The sequence below is a fragment of the Choristoneura fumiferana genome, chromosome 21 (genome assembly GCF_025370935.1).
Source record: "Choristoneura fumiferana chromosome 21, NRCan_CFum_1, whole genome shotgun sequence".
Classification (NCBI taxonomy): Eukaryota; Metazoa; Arthropoda; class Insecta; order Lepidoptera; family Tortricidae; genus Choristoneura; species Choristoneura fumiferana.
In genome coordinates this window covers 5,481,240-5,500,607 of record NC_133492.1, presented here as the reverse complement: position 1 = coordinate 5,500,607, position 19,368 = coordinate 5,481,240, and the positions used below count along the sequence as shown (strand labels likewise).

At 40.1% G+C, this 19,368-nt stretch overlaps 2 protein-coding genes and 1 non-coding gene across 3 annotated transcripts in view; 2 read left to right on the top strand and 1 right to left on the bottom strand.

The window, feature by feature from the left end:
* Positions 1–1,973, top strand: part of LOC141439968 (uncharacterized) — a 12,437-nt gene extending 10,464 nt beyond the window's left edge. The window contains exon 7 of the mRNA XM_074104429.1: positions 208–1,973. Within this exon, the coding sequence (XP_073960530.1) occupies positions 208–918 (711 nt within the window). The 3' untranslated portion in view covers positions 919–1,973. The remainder of the gene's footprint in view (positions 1–207) is intronic.
* Positions 23–141, top strand: LOC141440087 (5S ribosomal RNA). The gene has a single exon (XR_012452668.1). It is a non-coding gene; the product is annotated as a 5S ribosomal RNA (ribosomal RNA).
* Aldh (Aldehyde dehydrogenase) lies at positions 1,970–19,368 on the bottom strand. The gene is made up of 11 exons (XM_074104523.1): positions 19,169–19,368; positions 16,836–16,984; positions 15,121–15,217; positions 14,674–14,842; positions 8,320–8,468; positions 7,553–7,655; positions 6,503–6,679; positions 4,863–4,981; positions 4,147–4,311; positions 3,479–3,613; positions 1,970–3,273 (listed from the first exon to the last, which is right to left on the bottom strand). Exons 1-11 carry the CDS (start codon positions 19,265–19,267, stop codon positions 3,103–3,105), a joined length of 1,533 nt encoding a protein of 510 aa, XP_073960624.1. The 5' UTR covers positions 19,268–19,368; the 3' UTR covers positions 1,970–3,102.

Here is a 19,368-nt window from a genome sequence, read left to right as displayed (position 1 = left end):
ACTAACATTCGGTAGTGTTATTGCCAACGTCCATACCACGTTGAAAACACCGGTTCTCGTCCGATCACCGAAGTAAAGCAACGTCGGGCGCGGTCAGTACTTGGATGGGTGACCGCCTGGGAACACCGCGTGCCGTTGGCTTTTTGCTTTCGTTTAGATTTTTTTTTTGCGCATTAAGTATGTACATTGTTTTATTACCGTTTACAGGAAGCCCGCAGCACCGAGGACCTCTACATAGACGACGAGTTATCCACTCAAATGCATGATAACTTCGGCAAGATGCGACTCATCCCGCTTCACGGCTCCCTCCACGAGATACTTTGCGAGAAAGAAGACGACTGCTGCCTTATAAAGGTCAAGCAGGAAAACGGCTGCGACACTATATACTTCAGATGTGACCACTCCGACACCGAATCTAGGGACGCCATCGATGGATGCATAAAAGACCAACCTAATGATACTGTCGTTTTTAAACGGAGCATTTCTCTAGTCGAAGAAAGAATCCAACGCATTTTTCCAAGCGATAAAAGAGTTCTTTCCCCCGCCGCTCGCAGGCGAAAGGACATAACCAAAACCCGTCCAAAATCTGAAATTTTCGTTCAGAAAATCAAAGACGAAAAGAGGTTTTTAAGCAACAGCAGTCCGTCCTTGACTATCAAGGACGACGCAGTTGAACTTAACATAGAAAACGTGCTTGCTTACCAAGACTCGTCGTCTGATGAATGCTTAAAATGTCAGACGGACAATGACGATTTCGAGTTCCTCGAACGGAAAATTGAAGAGGATTTGGCTACTAGTAACATAAGTAATTTGTCTTCTTTGACTTGTGGATGTCTTGAGAAGATATCCGAAGAGAATCTCTCAGTTGTCAATGAGGACACGACGGATAAAGGGTCTTCGTCGGACCCTGGTATATAGTTGTAATTTAATAAATAATGAAGCAATATAAAAAACCAAAAGTACAACACCTCTAACAGTATTAACGGTAAAACTAACGTCGTACAAAAATGACTGCAGGAACACTAACGAGTGCAAACTTGGTTAATCATAGCTTATTATTTATTTTTACGTTAAGATTTGCACACAAATCATGTCCTTATTGAACGGTGCACTACATTCACTATTTCTTTCTGTCAGATAATATACTTTCCATCGAAGGGTATAGGATGGCGGTAGAAAGAGAAGATGAATGCTATTGCTAACGAGAGTGCGTTAGACAACTTTACCAATTTAAATATCAAATTGATGCTGGCTAATCATTATGACAAATATTGAACGCTAGATGTGTTCAAATTGTTAATTGTATTGACGATTAATTTTGTTGTTACGCGTTCAAGAGCTTTGTATTATTATTAAATCATTGAAGATAAAGTACATTGCTTTAGACGAGAGCGAATAAATAAAATAGATCGCTTGAAAGAAGGCTTTATTACTATGTATAAATAACAATTGATAGTCGTTGTATTTTTACATTTCTGTTTTCGATCCTTCCTGTTTCTATAAATTACACTCGAAGTTCAAACTTTGTTCTCTCTCACGCATATCATAAATAAATCCACGAGCGTACTTAATATTTTATAAGTTTTTATAGTTTTTAATAGTGCAAGGCTATGTGATTTTTAGATTAAGAGGCACGGTACATTCCACTGTTGTGATTTAGAATAGTTCACTTTAATAATAACACCTTTTGAAGGTTCAATTTACTTGAATTTCGCTATTTTACTTATATTTTTAAAATAATAATTTTCACTCGATTTTAGATTCTGTATCTTTTGATCCTACCATGCTAAAGTTCTCTGGAAGAGCCAAAGGTTTAGATCTACTCTTACAAATATACTGTTTTGTTACTATTATAGAGAAGTTTTATCATAGTTCTTATTGTAGGTTGATTTTACAGGAGTTTAGGCTAATTTTTAAAGTTTCCATTTTATATTAATAAAATAATTTGTTAAAAAATAAAAAAGTTACGATTTTGCGAATGTTTTATTTAAGAAAAATATATTTAAGTATGTAAAATTAGTTAAATAAACGTGTTAGATATGGCTTTCATTAAGGTATCTTAGTGAAAGATCGCACAGGTACAAATATAAAGTAAACGAAATAAATGCGTCAATTTCGCCCCATTAATTGGAAGACAGTTCACACGAGGCACATGCCGACTAACAAGAGCTGGCACAAATGAATGATGTCTCTTATGATGATCTTGTTTAAAAGTACTATGTACTTGTTTACAAAATACTAGGCCCCCTCTATAAAAACGGCACTAACCCAGACTAGTGACACTACTTTCGATCAATTAATTCCTGCCAGCTCTTGTGAATTGACCTAAATGAATCGTGTATTAATACAAATCGGGCCGATTAGAAACTAGTTAAACAGAACCATAGTTGTATTGCGACTAACAACTAGAATGCACATAATTCGCTTTCGCGTCCATAGCCACTACCTTTTCACGCATTGGTTGCCGAGTAGGCTGAGCTGGGTTTCCAGTCTCTCTGGAATCTCAAACGACGTGTTGTTATCTGGCATATCCATACACTCACTACCCGTAGCTGGTGCAGTGCGGTCCGCACGTATGAAATGAAACGGCATAACAATTTAACCTGACAGGCCGGGGGGTAAGAAGATATGTCATGCTGGACTTGCCACAAAAAAATCAAAGACATACCTAAATTAGTTATGAATCACCTTTAGAAATATCATAAAGAGTAACCCCCTTATTCATAAAACTTAACAAGCCTATGTTAACTAACAAATGCTTTGTCCCTTTCTAACAAATACAAATGTCGAAGTGACAGATAGGACAAACGAATTTTAGCGGCATTTTAACTAAAATAGGTTTGATTGTCGTTTTGAATAAGGGGGTCAGTCAATGATGTTTTCTGTGACAGGCTATCACTAGTATCGTGAGGTCTGTTTGACTGGCATTTTTCTAGTTTAGGATTGGTTTATAATTAAGCCAAACATAAGCAAGACACGCCATACAGACTTCACGATACTAACGCCATCTAGCGATATTCCTCCTAACAAAAAACGAACGTTTTGTCGAATACCCGGTGAAGTTTTCTACGTGCATTCATTTGTTTAGCCCCACGAGTACATTTAGGAATTCTTAGCAGTGAGCTTGACGAGCACGGATTTGTTTTCAATGTAGTTCTTGATGCCATAAGGCCCGTTCTCGCGGCCGAGGCCGGACTGCTTGAACCCTCCGAAAGGCACCTGGTTGCAGAACACGTTGTAGTCATTCACCCACACTGTTCCCGCGCGCAGGCTCTGTGAAACAAAACGTTCATGTTACGCACGACACAAGAAATACGCAAGGGTCTCTCCATACCTATCGACGAGCGAAAAATAGTTCGATCGGCTCGGCCGACGCGAAGCGTTTACCGACGCAAAAACGTCTTTTTTGTTCTTATAGCGTGGACATATAGCATTTTTTGATCGGCTAGGTTTGATTGACAAGGCCCCTGGTGTTTACCTGGATGACATAGTTGGCCCTGTCCAAATCCTTGGTGTAGATGGCGGCGGCCAGACCGTACTCCGTGTTGTTGGCGCGCTGGATCACCTCGTCCACCTCCGAGAAGCGAAGCACTTGCTGCACGGGGCCGAAGATCTGAGAGGCATCATGATCGTATACAATTTCTTTTTCGAGTCACTTCAGGGGCGGTTTCAGTTCAGACTAGCGTTTTATACGCGCGTATAGGCTCGTTTTTGAAAGAGCGTGTACGCGCGTACAGGTGGGGTTTTGTTTTCTTCGAGCGGTGACGCGCATATAAGCGCGAGCGAGAACACGTCCTCTAGACCTAACACCCGGGAATGAGCGCGAACACGCGTGTTCGATTTAATGTAGCGCGCGTGTAAGCGCGTATGCCAAAACAGATCGTATACGCGCAGAAAAAAAACGCTAGTCTGAAACCGCCCTTACAATTGGAAGAAATAGAAAAATCGCGAAGTAATACTATTTATACAGTCCGCCAAAAAGATGGGCTGGTATTTCAATTCAAAAACGATATGGATCTCGGATCTGAAATATATGTTTTTTGTTTTATTTAAAGCCGCCAATTCAGCCGCTTGCATTATAATTTGATTCAGTCACGCGGTTTAGCCGTAGTGCGGCCTAGGGCTAAGCTCACACCAGCAGCTGACCTCAATCCTGGCGATGTCCATGTCGTCGTTGACCTCGCTGAAGACGGTGGGCTGCACGAAGTACCCCTGGTCGCCCGCGCGGGAGCCCCCGGCCTGCAGCTTAGCGCCCTGCCTCTTGCCAGACTCGATCAGCCCCAAGATCTTGTTCTGTTGCTCGGCGTCGATCTTAAATAATTGATTGAATTGAGGTTAATAAATTTAATATTTTGAACAACAAAGTTGTACTTAGAGCGCCATCAACTCAGAAAGTCGTTCGAGTTACAAAGTGCAACAGCGACCTACGTGTGTATGCTCATCAAATACGCTTTTGACATTACAATGCTTGGCTTGGCTTTACTTTCAAAGGGTTAAAAATATAATGTGAAGTAGCCTAGTGAAGCCGACCCCGTCTCTATTGAGTTCTTCAGAATTCATGTGCGAAATTAAATTTAAAATTTTACTATAAGTTTCACGGTGGAGGAAAACCTCGTGAAGTAACCCGCATGAACCTCACACTCTTTTTTGATGTTAGAGAGGCCAGATCTGATGTTAAGTGATCACCACTGTGCATACACACCCGCAGCGCTTTACGCGATGACAGTGCGTTGTCGGCTTTATTCTTTAAATGGGTCTCTGTGAGTATTATGTGAGTGTGAAGTTGTCATTCAAAAGAAAACCGATGTTTTTTTCAGAGTTGTGAAAGACACTAGATGTAGTATATTATGTATGACGTTTACCTGCGGTCCGTGGTCGACGTCTGCGCGGAAGGGGTCTCCGACGACGCGTTTCTGCGCGCGCGCGGCCGCCAGCTCCACGAACTGGTCGTAAATCTTGTCCTCCACGAACGTACGGGAACCTACAAGTAATATAGGTATTTTATTTATAATTTGGACAGGCTAGTCACACGACGTGTGGAAAGATATTAATATGTTGAAATCTGGAATACGGACGAAAAACTAGTGAGACCGATATAGTTCAAAGGATATGTAAGTTGAAGAGGCAATGGGCGGGCCACATCGCTCAAGGAATACATGATTCTTGGAGAAAAAGGTTCTCGACAGCGACCACAAACCAGATGGCGAGGCGTTGTCAGGCCTCACACTAGGTTGAACAACATCACGAATCACGATAGTTGCAGGTGAAGAAAGACACCGTCGTGAAGATGCACCTGCGTAGCAATGAGGGCTATCGCGTATGAATTCGCCACTAGAGGCGCTAGTGTAGCGTGAGGTCTCCGAAATGTCAAATCTCATAGGTTTTGGGTGAGCTACGCGGGTTTATTTATAATTAGAATAATTTTGTGAATATTTTGCAATATCTGAAATTAATTATGGCAAATATGCGTTCCGGGCAATGAATGTCTGTGTTTTGAGACAGTTTTGTCTTTCGGAAACCTTTGTCCTCCTTTTTTCCGAACAAAACGGGGACTATGCAACACTGTGGCATGCTCGATATTTTTATGGTACGGTTTTAAGGTGTATTAAATATGATTTTAATTTAAACTTTGTTTTCACACCCGTAAAAACAGACTTTGAAAGCCATACTTAAAAACCTCACGCAACAGTGCGCCATCTAGTGAGACAAAAAACGATAGCCCTCATTCTACGGTGTGTGTTGAGTTCCTAATCCGCAACGGGCCCGCGTGAGAATTACAGCCCATTTTTGTACTCTCAATGACATTCAATGCAGGCTCGGCTATTAGACCGTACATACAAGGCGGGTATTGGGGGGAGCCGAAACGACCACAGCGCTCGCTTCCAAAAGTATGGTCAAAACAAGAACGAAATAAGTAGAAAATTGCCGAAAGAAGAAATTGGTGGGTGATGGCACGAAACAATGTTTCCGTAATAAGCAGGTTAATTTTAACTGAAAATTACAATGTTAATGTTGCCGATACTTTCATGGTCCAGAATTTTCTAATCCATACTAATATTATAAATGCGGAAGTGTGTGTGTTTGTATGTTTTCCCGAGGGAATAGCGCGCGATAACCGAATTCCACGCGGGCGAAGCCACGGGCAAAAGCTAGTATAGTATAATATCCTCAGCGGCACAAAATTTGGCCCACTCTGCATACAACATTTTTTCTGCAAATCCTCCCTCAAATGTAGGGTCAGATTTCTTGCCGCTCACTATATGTATTTATCATGGGATTTCACTGAAATACCATGTTTACTTACTTCTCACAATAAATATTTTTCATTTTTCATTTTCTTGCTTAACAGTTGTAACATATGCCCAATCTTAGTGCCCAATAATGCCCAGTTGCCACAGCTATGTGGCGCTGTCGTCGTGCACGCAATAGGAACTAGAGTTGAAGCCTTCACTCTGAGAGACCTATACATGTTCAGTAGTGGGGTGGGGTGGGGTGAACTAACCGGCGGTGCAGCACTGGCCCATGTTGTAGAAGAGCGCGTGGTGCGCCTGGTCGACGGCGGCGGCCACGTCCGCGTCCGCGAAGATGATGTTGGGCGACTTGCCGCCCAGCTCCAGCGTTATGCGCTTCATCGTGTCCGCGGCTCCGCGCTGGATCAGCTTGCCGACCTCCGTCGAACCTGGGTAAACGTTTAGTTACACTAAATAAGTTTCTGTTAAAAATTTCATTTTTAATACAAGCTTTTGGTTGACTTTACTTGCATTGTCATCTAAACTGCATATCCGTACCGAATTTCAAGTCGGTACTATTAACCATTGAGGAGTGCCAGTGGCCTGCGGAGACGATCCTGGCAGGACAACCAAGATGTCACTACCACATGCAGGTGGCAGACTGGCGCCTTGTTGTACAGGATAGGAACAATTGGCGGAGTCTTGTGTCGGAGGCCAAGATACACTTTGGGTCGCTGAGCCGGCGAAGTAAATAAGTAAGCTAAAGAAAAGCTTAAAATCAGACGACGCTATATCTGCGTTGCCACCAATAATGTGCGAAGATGTGTTGCGAGGAACGTGTTTTTCATGAACCAATAGAAACGCTTCTAAACGGTCCGAATCGTAAGTGCGAAAGAATTGATGATATTATTCAGTATTATTTATTCAATGAGGTTTATTATTATCCGCCGGGTAAGATTTTTCCGAGGTCCTATGATGACACCACCCATGATATGATGTAAATTCGGGTTTTGTTCCGCGTACCTTGATTTTAGAGAAGCTCGATATTTCAGCACAGTTGCATGCGTCATGATCACGAGACGACCAAAACCCGAATTTAAACCATAAAATTAGTAATAACCACGATAGTCTAAAACAATGCATGATATAATGGATTTTTAAATTAGCAAAAATGTGTGGAGGTCAAGAGGAAAACCCTGTAGTGGGACCCTGTACTAGACCGTTAAATATAAATAACAAGCACTTTTAGTGCCTCTAAAGCTCGTTCCAACTCAATCAATGTGAAAATAGAAGTTTTTAAAGGTGCAAGTCGAAGTTTTTACCAGTGAACGCGATCTTGTCGACGTTAGGGTGCGCGACGAGCGCGGCGCCCGCGTCGCCGAACCCGGGGACCACGTTCACCACGCCCGCGGGGAACCCTGCTTCCTGGAACAACACACCATATATGTATTACACCTGTTGCCGCATCGTCTAACGCGCTGACGTTCGCGACCGCATCCACAATATCTTTCGCCCCTCGTCTTATACCGTCTGACAGAAAAAAAATGGCGCGTTAGACAATAAGGTCTCTGTGCCACAAAAGTTACCAGTGCTACAATTCAACAAGATCATGAAGTTTCTCTTAGGGCATTCGAAATATCGATTCGGGATTCCGTAAATGCATCACACACGTACATTTCCGAACGCACAGGCCAGCATGCGGAATTCCAAATCTAAGAAAAGTGCGAACGGAAAACTACTATTTGTATGTGGCAGGTCCGTAGGTCCATAGATTTGTATGGATTTTCTGCGTTCGATGTCCCGAATCGAAATTCCGAAACGGATTTCCGAATGCATGTGGCCGCCCTTAGTAAAATGTTACAATTTTGACAAAGTTTAACACTTGTAATTTTTGTGGTACGGGGGGCGGGTTCCCAAACGGTGCGCTGCGGCGCACTGGGACGTCATGGTCAAGGACTTGCTCCAAGAAGAAGGGCTACGAGTTAGGCCGAAACAAATCTAGCTAAACTAGATTTAAAACGTGAGTTATCCAGATTTCTTTAATTAAATATGTCACATACGAACTTGTCAAGGTATTTTGGTTTGTTACCTTGACCAGTTGCGCCACGTAGAGCGCAGTGAGCGGGGTCTGCTCTGCGGGCTTGAGCACGAGCGTGCAGCCGGCCGCCAGCGCGGGGCCCAGCTTCCAGGCCGCCATCAGCAGCGGGAAGTTCCACGGGATGATCTGCCCGCACACGCCTGCAACACACAGATTGCAACAACATTTTAGACACTCGAGTTAAATAGGCGTTAGGTATATTAGGTATGTACCATCAGCCAAATAAGTGGTCTATCAATTTTTAAAAAAGTTCCTATCAAATATACCACTAAAGTCGAACTTTCAATTTGACAGAAAGGTCTATTGGCATTATTGTTTTGTGACATGCAAACGATTAACTTTAGGGTGGTAGACCACATATTTGGCTGATGGTACAGTTGAGTTCAGAAAACAGTGAGCAAAAATTTGATCAAAAATCTAGACACGCTCCGTTAACAATAGAGTCGTGCTCAGATATTTTTGATCAAATGTTTGCTAACCAGTTCTCGACTGTACTTAGTGTTCACTTGTGGCATCGCACACGTTGCCTATGGTGCTATTGCAGATAATTGATTGATTCACGCGACGTTTTGCCGAGATCTATTATCATTATTTATTTTTGACGGTAGAAACGTTTTACACTTCCTCGAACGTAAGTAAATAAAATTTACTATGTTAGGTGATTTGATTAGTATCATTAGTATGATATGACAATCAACATAACCGCGTCCCTATATTTTTAAGTTATAGGTTCCGTGAGAAACCGGGACGGGTCGCTAGTACATTGATAAGTGTACAAAAATCAAGAAAACAGTTTTTTTTTATTCGACTGGATGGCAAACTAGCAAGTGGGTCTCCTGATTGTAAGAGATCACCACCGCCCATAGACACCTGCAACACCAGGGGGATTGCAGATGCGTTGCCAACCTAGAGGCCAGCTCAAGTGCCAGTAATTTCACCGGCTGTCTTACTCTCCACGCCGTAACACAACAGTGCAAGCACTGCTGCTTCACGGCAGGATTAGCGAGCAAGATGGTGGTAGCAATCCGGGCGGACCTTGCACAAGGTCCTACCACCTGCAAAACAGTACAGTCGTACAGTAGTATTGTCGTAAAGTAGTAGTAGTAGTATCTACAGAGGCGAACATATCCCTCGAGACTATTTACATACTTACTTAGTGTACTTTTCTTTTTATTGTTTTTCTGTAATTTGTAAATGTATTCTCTGGTCTAGTCTGGTCTAATATTTAGTTACTTAATTTATATATTTTTATTATTATTCTTAAGGGATCTCTCTATACCAATCAACCTAATTATAAACGCGAAAGTGTGTGTGTTTGTATGATTGTCCGTCTTTCACGTCGAAACGGAGCGACGGATCAACGTGATTTTTGGCATAGAGATAGTTTATGGGCCAAGTTGCCCGAAATAAATGAATTTATTATTATTATTATATTATAGGCTACGTTTTATCCCGGAAAAATGCACAGTTCCCGAGGGAACAGCGCGCGATATCCGAATTCCACGCGGGCAAAGCAAGTATAATATAAATATCTGAACTCTACATTTAAACAAGTATTTTTTGATATTTTTAATCACATCGATGTCTAAGATAATATAATTTACAATTTCACACGCCACATTGCCCTTTGAGGCACTTACATAATAGATAGTGCTAGTAGCGCTCGCAAAACTAGCAAATCGTCTGATAAACGGTCGGTGTGATAACATCTGCGTGTTTACCAAACCCCTGACTTATCTTATTGTTATGATTTCAGTTTGCAGATCGAGTCGTCGGAACATTCGTTACTATATTATGTATAGGCTTCCCTCGCAGCTTCGCCCGCATAAACATTAGGTTTGGCAGCTGAATTACAATTTCAGACAAATACAATTTCCTTAAACACCGTGCAACGAGGGTTCCGTACAAATTTCTAGGTAGGTTATCCTATCTATGAATATCCAGTTTTTTCACGGCTTCAAGGGGTAGCAGATCTATCCATACTAATATTATAAATGTGAAAGTGTTTGTCCGTCTTTCACGCTGCAACGGAGCGACGGATCGACGTGTTTTTTGGCATAGAGATAGTTTATGGGCCAGAGAGCGACATAGGCTACTTTTTATCCCGGAAAAATGAACAGTTCCCAAGGGAACAGCGCGCGCTAACCGAATTCCACGCGGACGAAGTCGGGGGCAAAAGCTAGTATTTCATATTAATTTCAGCTTTATAGGTACTTACCTCCACGCGTTCCTTAGAAAAAGGGTCTTGACGTGGTCTTAATAGACGGACAAGAAAGTGATCCTATAAGGGTTCCTACATCTTTAACTACGTATGCAATTTCCCGGGATGAATACTATCTTACGCCCTTGCCAGGTTCTCAAATTATCTAGGTACATAACAAATTTCACGTAGGTACCTAAGCGTGAAGAGGAATTAAACAGACAAAACCTGAAAGAATGATGAAAGATGGGTTTGTGTGATTTGTGTGTGTTCTTACAGTGTGGAGGTGGAGGAACTGCATGAACACGCATACTTTGCATAAGCTTAGCTATCGTAAGGTCGCGGGTGAGCAAGGAAATTCTTTTAGTTCATTGACAAAAACCTGCTTTCAAATAAAAAAAAACGCATTCAAATCGGTCCACCCGTTTAAGAGCTACGGTGTCACAGACAGACACACATAGCGTTCAAACTTATAACACCCCTCTTTTTGCGTCGGGGGTTAAAAAGTTTACTTTCGCACTTATCCTACTATGTGTGTCTGTGTGTGTATGTTTGTTACGCCTTGGCGCTAAAACGGCTGGAAGGATTTGGTTGAAATCTGGCATGTAGAAATGTAGATGTCTGGAATAACACGTGAGCTATTATTTATTTTGATGTTCCCACGGGATCGCGATAATTAGGAAACCTCAACCGCTATGGTCTATCCCTGAAATGAAGATACTAAAATGACAGTCTGAAATGTCAAAAGTAAAAATAATGTAGCCAGCATAAAAGGAACAGTGCTGCTCCATGATTTCGGTTTCGTAAATAACCGATAAAATGTATATTTTACGATAGCAAAAATAACATTATAGCATACAATATTCTACTTTCCATTTTGTAAATATAAATGCATTAGTACATCACGATCCGTTCATATCTTTACGACTATTTTACGACATACATACATAGGTACCTACAAAATCTATCGGTGATAACCGGTTGCGGCACATCACTATTTATGAGACGCAAAAAACAGGTACTTAACACATAAAACGTCATTTTAGTATCTCGAAATATGGGACAGACCATAGAACTAGAGACAATAGACGCGGGTATTTTGTATGCAAATGGTAATGAAAACCACGATGTAATTTTTAAGAATTCCCAAGGGAATTTAATAATAATAAAATCATTTATTGCCACAGAAAATAAGACGGGTTACACAATCAAATAAAAAAAAACATAAGCAGGTGGCAATGGGCTCAGGCTCAGCATAAGCTGCGAGCAGAGGAAACTTGCAGCGCTGATTTTCAGCCTGTTCCCGTCCCACAGCGTAACAAGTTTACTCTAGAGCCGGGTAAGGCTGCATTGTTGCTAGCATATTTTTGTCACTATCAAAAATATACCAGCAACAACTTTTTAAGAACATTTTATTAAATTCAGCAAGCGGATATTGATATACGCGTGCAAAGCCGCGGGTTAAGTCTAGTAATATTAGTAAAGATTAAAATACAATACAATGACTCTTTATTGTACAACAGAAATAAATAGTAAGCGATACAGAAAACAGGTACCTACCTACACAGAGAGAAAATTAAAAGGTAACCAATAGGCGGCCTTATCGCTTAAGAGCAATCTCTCCCAGACAACCTTATTACCTTATTCATTAGGTTTTGATTTATTCATTAAAACCCGACCTTCATGTCACATAGAAAAATGCAATGACTCTGTTAAAACATTAATCAATTGTAGCGATATTGCAAGATGATGAATAATTTGACAGTCATTTTACACGATATCTATATAACGTCAACAGAATTATCGCCGCAGTTGAACAAATACATTACATAACACGCATACGTGGATAATAATACCTAAAGGATGGCCTGCGCGGACTAGAGTTAAGTTTCAATTCCGAGTTAACTGTCATAGTAAATGGCATGAAAGTAGAACCCAAAATCACATTGTCTCTTGCTCACATTTGCCCCAAACGAGCGAGAAGGCAATGTCGAAATAGCAGGTAAATAGCTGATAGCCGTGGTAGCTTAGTAGTTTGACCCATAGCCTCTCAAGCAGAGGGTTGGGGGTTCGACCCTCAGTTTTTTCAGAACATATGCGAAATTACATTTGTAATTTACCATGAGCCGGTGAAGGAAAATTGTCGTGATTAAATCTTCACACGCATGCGAAGAAATTCGATGGTCTGTGTGAAATTCCCAATCCACACTGGGCCCACGTGGGAACTACGCCAAGCCCTTTAATTCTGAGGCCTGTGCCCAGCAGTGGGACGTATACATATACGGGGAAATTAAATTTATAGGAGATACAAGAAAACCGTCCTACTCATATCTTAGAAACCGCTGCCGTTTGAATACATATTTTAATATTTGCTTCAAAATTTAAATCTTGTTCTAACAAAATTCACGCGGACAAAACGCTTAAGTCAAAATAACTATGGTATTTTGACTATGAGTGAAAATCACGAAAGTTTAAGACATTATAAAACGCTTAAGGCTGCGTTTCCACCAGAGATGTGCGAGAATGTGTTTTTCATGAACATGAATAACCTTGCACAGCACAGCTTTAGTGGAAACAGCTGAGCGGAGCGAGGATAGGTAAATTAAGCGTTTCTATTGGTTCATGCATGAAAATACAAACTGAAACATAGATGCACAGAACAACCAGAAAAAAAGACCAGCTTTGGGCTAAAAAACATAGATGTCGCTAGGAGTCTAAGATGTGGCAGGATTTTTTAAAACGATCATGGAAACGGTTATATTATAGCCGCTTAAGTGACTAAATAAGAATGTGGTGCATAGGAGAAATTCGTGTCTGTACTCCTGTCCAGTGGTAGTATAGGGGAATGGCACGCAGCACGGAATGCTGAGGACCTGGGTTCGATTCCCAGCGCTGGTCCCTTTTTCTGGTTTTTCTGTGCATCTATGTTTCAGTTTGTATTTTCGATATGGTTACGGGATGACCGTAAAAGTAACAAAATTTGGAGTTGAAATAAATATGTAATACAAAAACCAATCTTAATTTCATGCATAAACACATTCCTCACACATGTGGTGGAAACGCAGAGAAATACCGAGAAATATCGTTGACGGTGGAACAGCCTCATATGTTATTGTTTAACAATAAAGTAATTTCACAACTTAATGTAAGGCGAAGATAATCAATTTTACATGGACAAATTTTAATACCAGAACATTCTCGAACTTCAATGCGACGCTGCGAGCAGACTCTTCAAACGGTGCATTAAATATTTCATTAACCGTTCTGTGAACTAACTAAACTGCGGGCGGAGTAAACACCGATTAGTCGTGTATCTTATTAGTCTACCTACTTATGGGGATTTCATGGCCGAGTATTTGCTCGAAGTTTTTTTTATTTGTGATAACGACAACATACCTATTGAGTCACCCGCCAAAAAAACAGGTTTTTTTATGGTATAAAAACGAGCAATCGCCTGATGTAAATTACCGTATGGACACTGGAAGAGTCACAAGCGTTGGAAGGAGTACGGGAAAACTTGAAGCTCATAGCGGTCCGGGAATACCTAGCTCATTCCTCTACAGGAATTAGTATTTAGGACTAGACTGACCCTCCCTCTACTGAATCAGACTTAGACAAATGTCTCAATAATCTAACCAACGTAGAGGTTGAAAACCCCCATTTCAAAGTTCTATACCTCAAAAATGGCTGAACCGATTCTATTGAAACATGGCTAAGAAGCATCGCAAGGGAACCCGCTTTCACGTAAAAAACCCGCATCGTAATCGGCCCATCCATTTGAGAGCTACGATGTCACACACAGCAAGACATACAAACAGACTGGACGGACAGACTGTCCTTGGCGTCAGACTTATAACAATCCTCTATTTGCGTCGGGGCTCGGGGCTAAAATATAGAGTTAATTAACGATATGTAAAATAATTACCGTGAGCAGGTAGTGTGTCCCTTGGTTGTTGTCGGCCCAGCAATTGTAGGTAGTAGCGCAGTCTCTTAATCACGTCTTACACGAAAACGATAATCAGGGGAGAGGGGTAATTACGCCCGAGAGTAAAACGGTGTCCCATGAGGGGTAACAAAGATTTGAATCAATGTTTTATCTTGTTACTTTGTTTATATGCCGAATAAACATTTTCTTTCCCACTCACCGACAGGCTCAGGGCGGGTGTACGCGAAGTAATTGCCATCAGCGGGTAGCGTGTAACCATGGTTCTTGTCGGCCCATCCGGCGTAGTAACGCAGGCTCCTGATGGAACCTTGCACATCGTGGAAATAGCTGGCCTGGTACGGCTTGCCGTTGTCTAGGGTTTCCAGACTCTGTGGAAACAGGAAACGGGTCAGGCGGTTTGTACCACAGAAAAATATAAATAAATAAATATAAATAAATAAATATAAATAAATAAATATCATGGGTCAATTTACACTAAGTGACTTAGTCACGAAAGAATCAAAGCTTGTACTATGGGTAGGTACTATAGGCAACTGATAAACATACTTATTATAGATATGTAAACACAGACTTAAATACATATTAAACGTCCAAGACTCGTGTATTTGGACGATGCTGATGATGATGATAGTTAAAACGAACTTACAGCAATGTAAGCAGCGTCCCTCTCTATCAAATTGGCGAGCCTGTTGAGCAAGACGCCACGTTGCGACGCGTCCATTCTCCTCCATTGGGAACCGAGCCTATATGAGAAATAAGTCTATGACAAAGGGATCTATGTTACTTCTTAACATATTTTATTGAGTTTGTGGTCAATGATGGCCGAACATTCAGTGTCTAAGCACACTATGCCGAAGATACGCGACCGAATTTCAGCAAAACACCTGCATCGCTATTTCAATTGCCAGAAAAACATTTGTCGATATTACGTCACATATTGGCGTATAAAAATCTTTAATTTTTTTTAACACGTCATTTTAATAGTATATTGTGTCTTAAGGGCGGTAAATAAGAAATTACGAACGAGAGTCTGTTAGAAGCCCGTTGTCGAAGACTGAGGGTTTTAATGAGTCGATGTTCGTAATTCTAGTACCGCCCGTGCGACATACAATGTTTTTCATCACATTTGCGAGTAAAATTGTATATTTGTAAAAGAAAAACTAATATTTTTTCAAAAATTGTCATTGAGCATGTGCATGGCGTGCGTGTGCAGCGCGCGCACGGAGCAGCAGCACGCCATGCAGTAACAAACTCATTTACCGACCTTGGGCTTCATGACAAGAAAATTAGTACGGGCAATGACTCATTTACCGACCACGGGTTTCATGAGAAGCACATTAAGGTCGATACTTCATTCTTATAATGCAGTTCTCAAAACACTCCAGTTCCAAAATACCCTAATTTTTTCCTTTTAGTTTCGAATGACTCTTTGAAATTGCTTTCAGCCGTAACGATCTATTATTATGTGACGGTTTTAAATGAATACAAAAGCGAGACATTAAATAAATGTTATATTTTATTATTTCATACACGGTAGTTTTAGTATTTTATTACAGTTTATTCGTGCAAATAATGAATCTCAAGCGGTTTTATCTCTCACGACACCGACGTTCTTTAAGGAGTGAAGGTCGTCGTCGTACTTAAGTATGGAAGCGTTTAAACTTAATACTTTTAATATTTCTAGTTTTATTTAAAAAAAGTATTAATGTAATTTTACTCAATAGTTAACGATAAATTATTGAAATTTTCTGATATCAGATATATTTACGGAACTATCGCTTGGCTACACTTAACGATTACACCCTGTATATGGCTCAAAATAATATTTCAATAAAAACTGTTTTTCCAAAAATACTCTTGGCGTCAAACGGGTAACGGTTACGGCTGAAAGCAATTTCAAAGAGTCATTCGAAAATAAAAGAAAAAAAATTAGGGTATTTTGGAACTAGAGTGTTTTGAGAACTATGCATTATGAGAATGAAGTATTACGCCACCTACAGGGCCTTTTTGGCAATATGGTGTTTTGGGCCTAGTTTCTTATGAGAAGAGGGACTTTCGAAAATAGTGTATTGACTAATAGTGCGTTTTGGGACTAGTGCATTCGCCACCGGAAAGGGTTTTATTTGGGGGGTTGCAACCAAGGTAGCCTGCATGTTACAACACTGTTTACGAGCAAGTGTGATGAAAACTATTTTATATTTTTATATTTATATGTACCTGTCACTCCAAGAGTTTTGATGAATCTGATGAAACCTCGTATGTTAAAAACAGTCCAGCCATTTAGGCTACAGAGAGGACCAAGAAAATAGACATATATATAGCTACATATACTGCAGGCAGTCGGGTAAAACTTGATCTTACTTGAAGGCATCATTGGCAGCTTGCACAGCCTGGTCTATGTCAGACTTGTTGCCCTGTTGGATGTCCGCAATCACCTTGCCGTTGGCTGGGTTTGAGGTCTGGAAGGTCTTCCCATCGGAAGACTTCAGCCACTCATTGTTTATGAAAAGCTGAAAAATTGCTTTCATTTAAACAAGATAAATTATTTTTCTACAGGTAATCCTGTTGGATAATATCAATGAACCTAATTATCTTGATAATTCACAACCCTGTACACAGCCATATAATATTCCTAGTTTTTTTTTTTTGGGTCGAGTCCCCTTAATTAAGCCAGATACTAGTTCTTGCTTTTAACTAGATTAAATTTTATATGGGGTGCTAAATAGGAGATGGGGGCTTGTAGTTGGGAAAAATGCATTATAGACGACTTGAAAGGGAGGGCCTGAGCCTGACTCTCACCAGCATCTGGCTGTATGCCCCCAACTTCGTAGAGCTTACTAGGGGGAGGATAAGGTGGGAGGGGTTTCCACAGAGTCCTGCTCCAGGCATTTGTTGGAAAGCCAGGAGAGGAGCGTGCAGTTTCCTGTTAGGCTCTGTGGGGTGCTTGGGCTTTATTTTTGTTGTTGTTCCCAATTGGGTTCTTCCTGGACCAAACCTCGCCCTTTTCTTTTAATTTCTGACTGACAAAGGCTAATTTATTTCATTTTGGGAAACTGTAAAGTTTTACATACTTAATCCTAAAATGTATTTAGCATAATTTCCTTTACATTATAATATAATATACCTAAGCTTATTTACTTAAAACCTTCTTAAAACACTTATTAACAATTGCAAGTTAAATAAGTTTCAATAAAAGTTGCAATCAATTAAAAGTCAATTAAAGAACAAGTCAAATCTTCTCTATAAATAAAATATGTAGGTACCTTATTTAGTTCACCTAAAAAATAATTCAAAAAATATACAAAATAAAAATAAAAAATAAAAAATAATAATAATCTAAATTCACAGTATGCACAAGTCTAATAAAATGAATGTCCAAAAACTAATCTTATCAGAAAAAGTATGTTGATAAACATGTTTGTATATTGCTGAACATGCATAAAACTTTAAAATATGTAGGTATCATATTTATCAACACTGGTAAAATAATTATATATGGTTACTGATTTTCCTTGAAAGTGTAAAATAAAGTATCAGGAGCAACAAAGTGTAAACAATGTGATTCCAACCGAGTACTGCCTTTTCGCAACGTAACATTTGGCAACCTGTTTCATTTCGCAAACTCTAAAACTGTAAATATTTCAGGATTTATTTCAGGGCCATCGTGTAGAACCCTTTAGGTTAGGTTAGGTTAGTTTTATAAAAATCCTGAAATATTTACAGTTTCAGAAATATTAAACAGTTGGGAAATGAAAAGTTGCGAAATGAAACAGGTTGCCAAACATTATTCGCCGAAACATTAGTAAACCGATTCCAACACAACATAAATAATGGATATTTATGAAGAAATTAAGAAGTACCTATTTTTAATCAAAAATCAACAATAAGTTCAGCCGGGCTACTACGAAATTCGAAAATCGAAGTTTGTGTTGTTCCATCCCTCTGACACTTACATTATTTAATACGAGGTATGGTGCAATACGAAATTCGAGTTTCGGAGTAGGCCCTCTGGTATGTCCCTCGTTCACATCTAATTATTAGGGTAAGCTCGACCATCTGCACCAATCAGTTATAATTATGTTAATGGTGTGTTCACGTGCCCGCACTGTGTAAGAATTTTCCCTAAGAAGATTGGCTACATAAGCCACTTGCAAGCGCATGAGCGACACCGACGGAGTTGAAGCTGTTGCCATGGCCGAAATCGGCCGGAATCAGAGAGAGAGAAAGATTAGGTACTTATGTACCTCTAAATCTAAATTTCGGTATAAAGACACAAGATACCGCTTCTTTGCGACAACTGTGCTATCTCCAAAGTTGCGATACAATATATCCTAGAAATTTTTTTGCAGGATAAGATAGCAAAAACCAAATTCCACATGGGCGAAGTACTACAATTTTAAATAATTAATTGTTAAGTTTCTCATACAAAAAGAGAAAATTATGTAAAAGAATTGTAGCACTTAGATAGGGGCCAGTACGTAAATATGTTCGTTTCGTGACAACATACTTCGTATGTTATTAGCACCCAGCTTATAATCACAGACTAGTAAGCTTATAAGCTTATAATTATAAACTAATTCTAGTAATAATGGTGACTTCGCAAAAACTTAAGTAAACTATGTAAACGGCCTTCATATTTATTATTAGGTATGAAGTTCTATGAATAAAGTTTTTATTTATATAAACTTACTTACGCCAGTATAAAGAATTTCCGGGTTAGTTTGAGGAGCTGGCGCGGCGGCTGTCGAGAATTTCGCTCTTTGAAGAACCACTTTACTAATATTTCGCAGCATTTTGTACTAATTTGTAACGCGTTATCCTTAACACACCGGCCGGCCGGTATCTCTTATTAGTCTGTGCCGGCAACCCAAAGAGTATAAATACCTATGTAGGA

Excerpts from the sequence above, each read along its gene's own strand:
- Aldh (XM_074104523.1), bottom strand. The coding sequence starts at position 19,267 with ATGCTGCGAAATATTAGTAAAGTGGTTCTTCAAAGAGCGAAATTCTCG. Across the intron at positions 7,656-8,319 it reads ACGTGGCGCAACTGGTCAAG|GAAGCAGGGTTCCCCGCGGG; the intron begins GTAACAAACCAA and ends GTGTTGTTCCAG. Across the intron at positions 4,982-6,502 it reads GGGCCAGTGCTGCACCGCCG|GTTCCCGTACGTTCGTGGAG; the intron begins GTTAGTTCACCC and ends TATTACTTGTAG.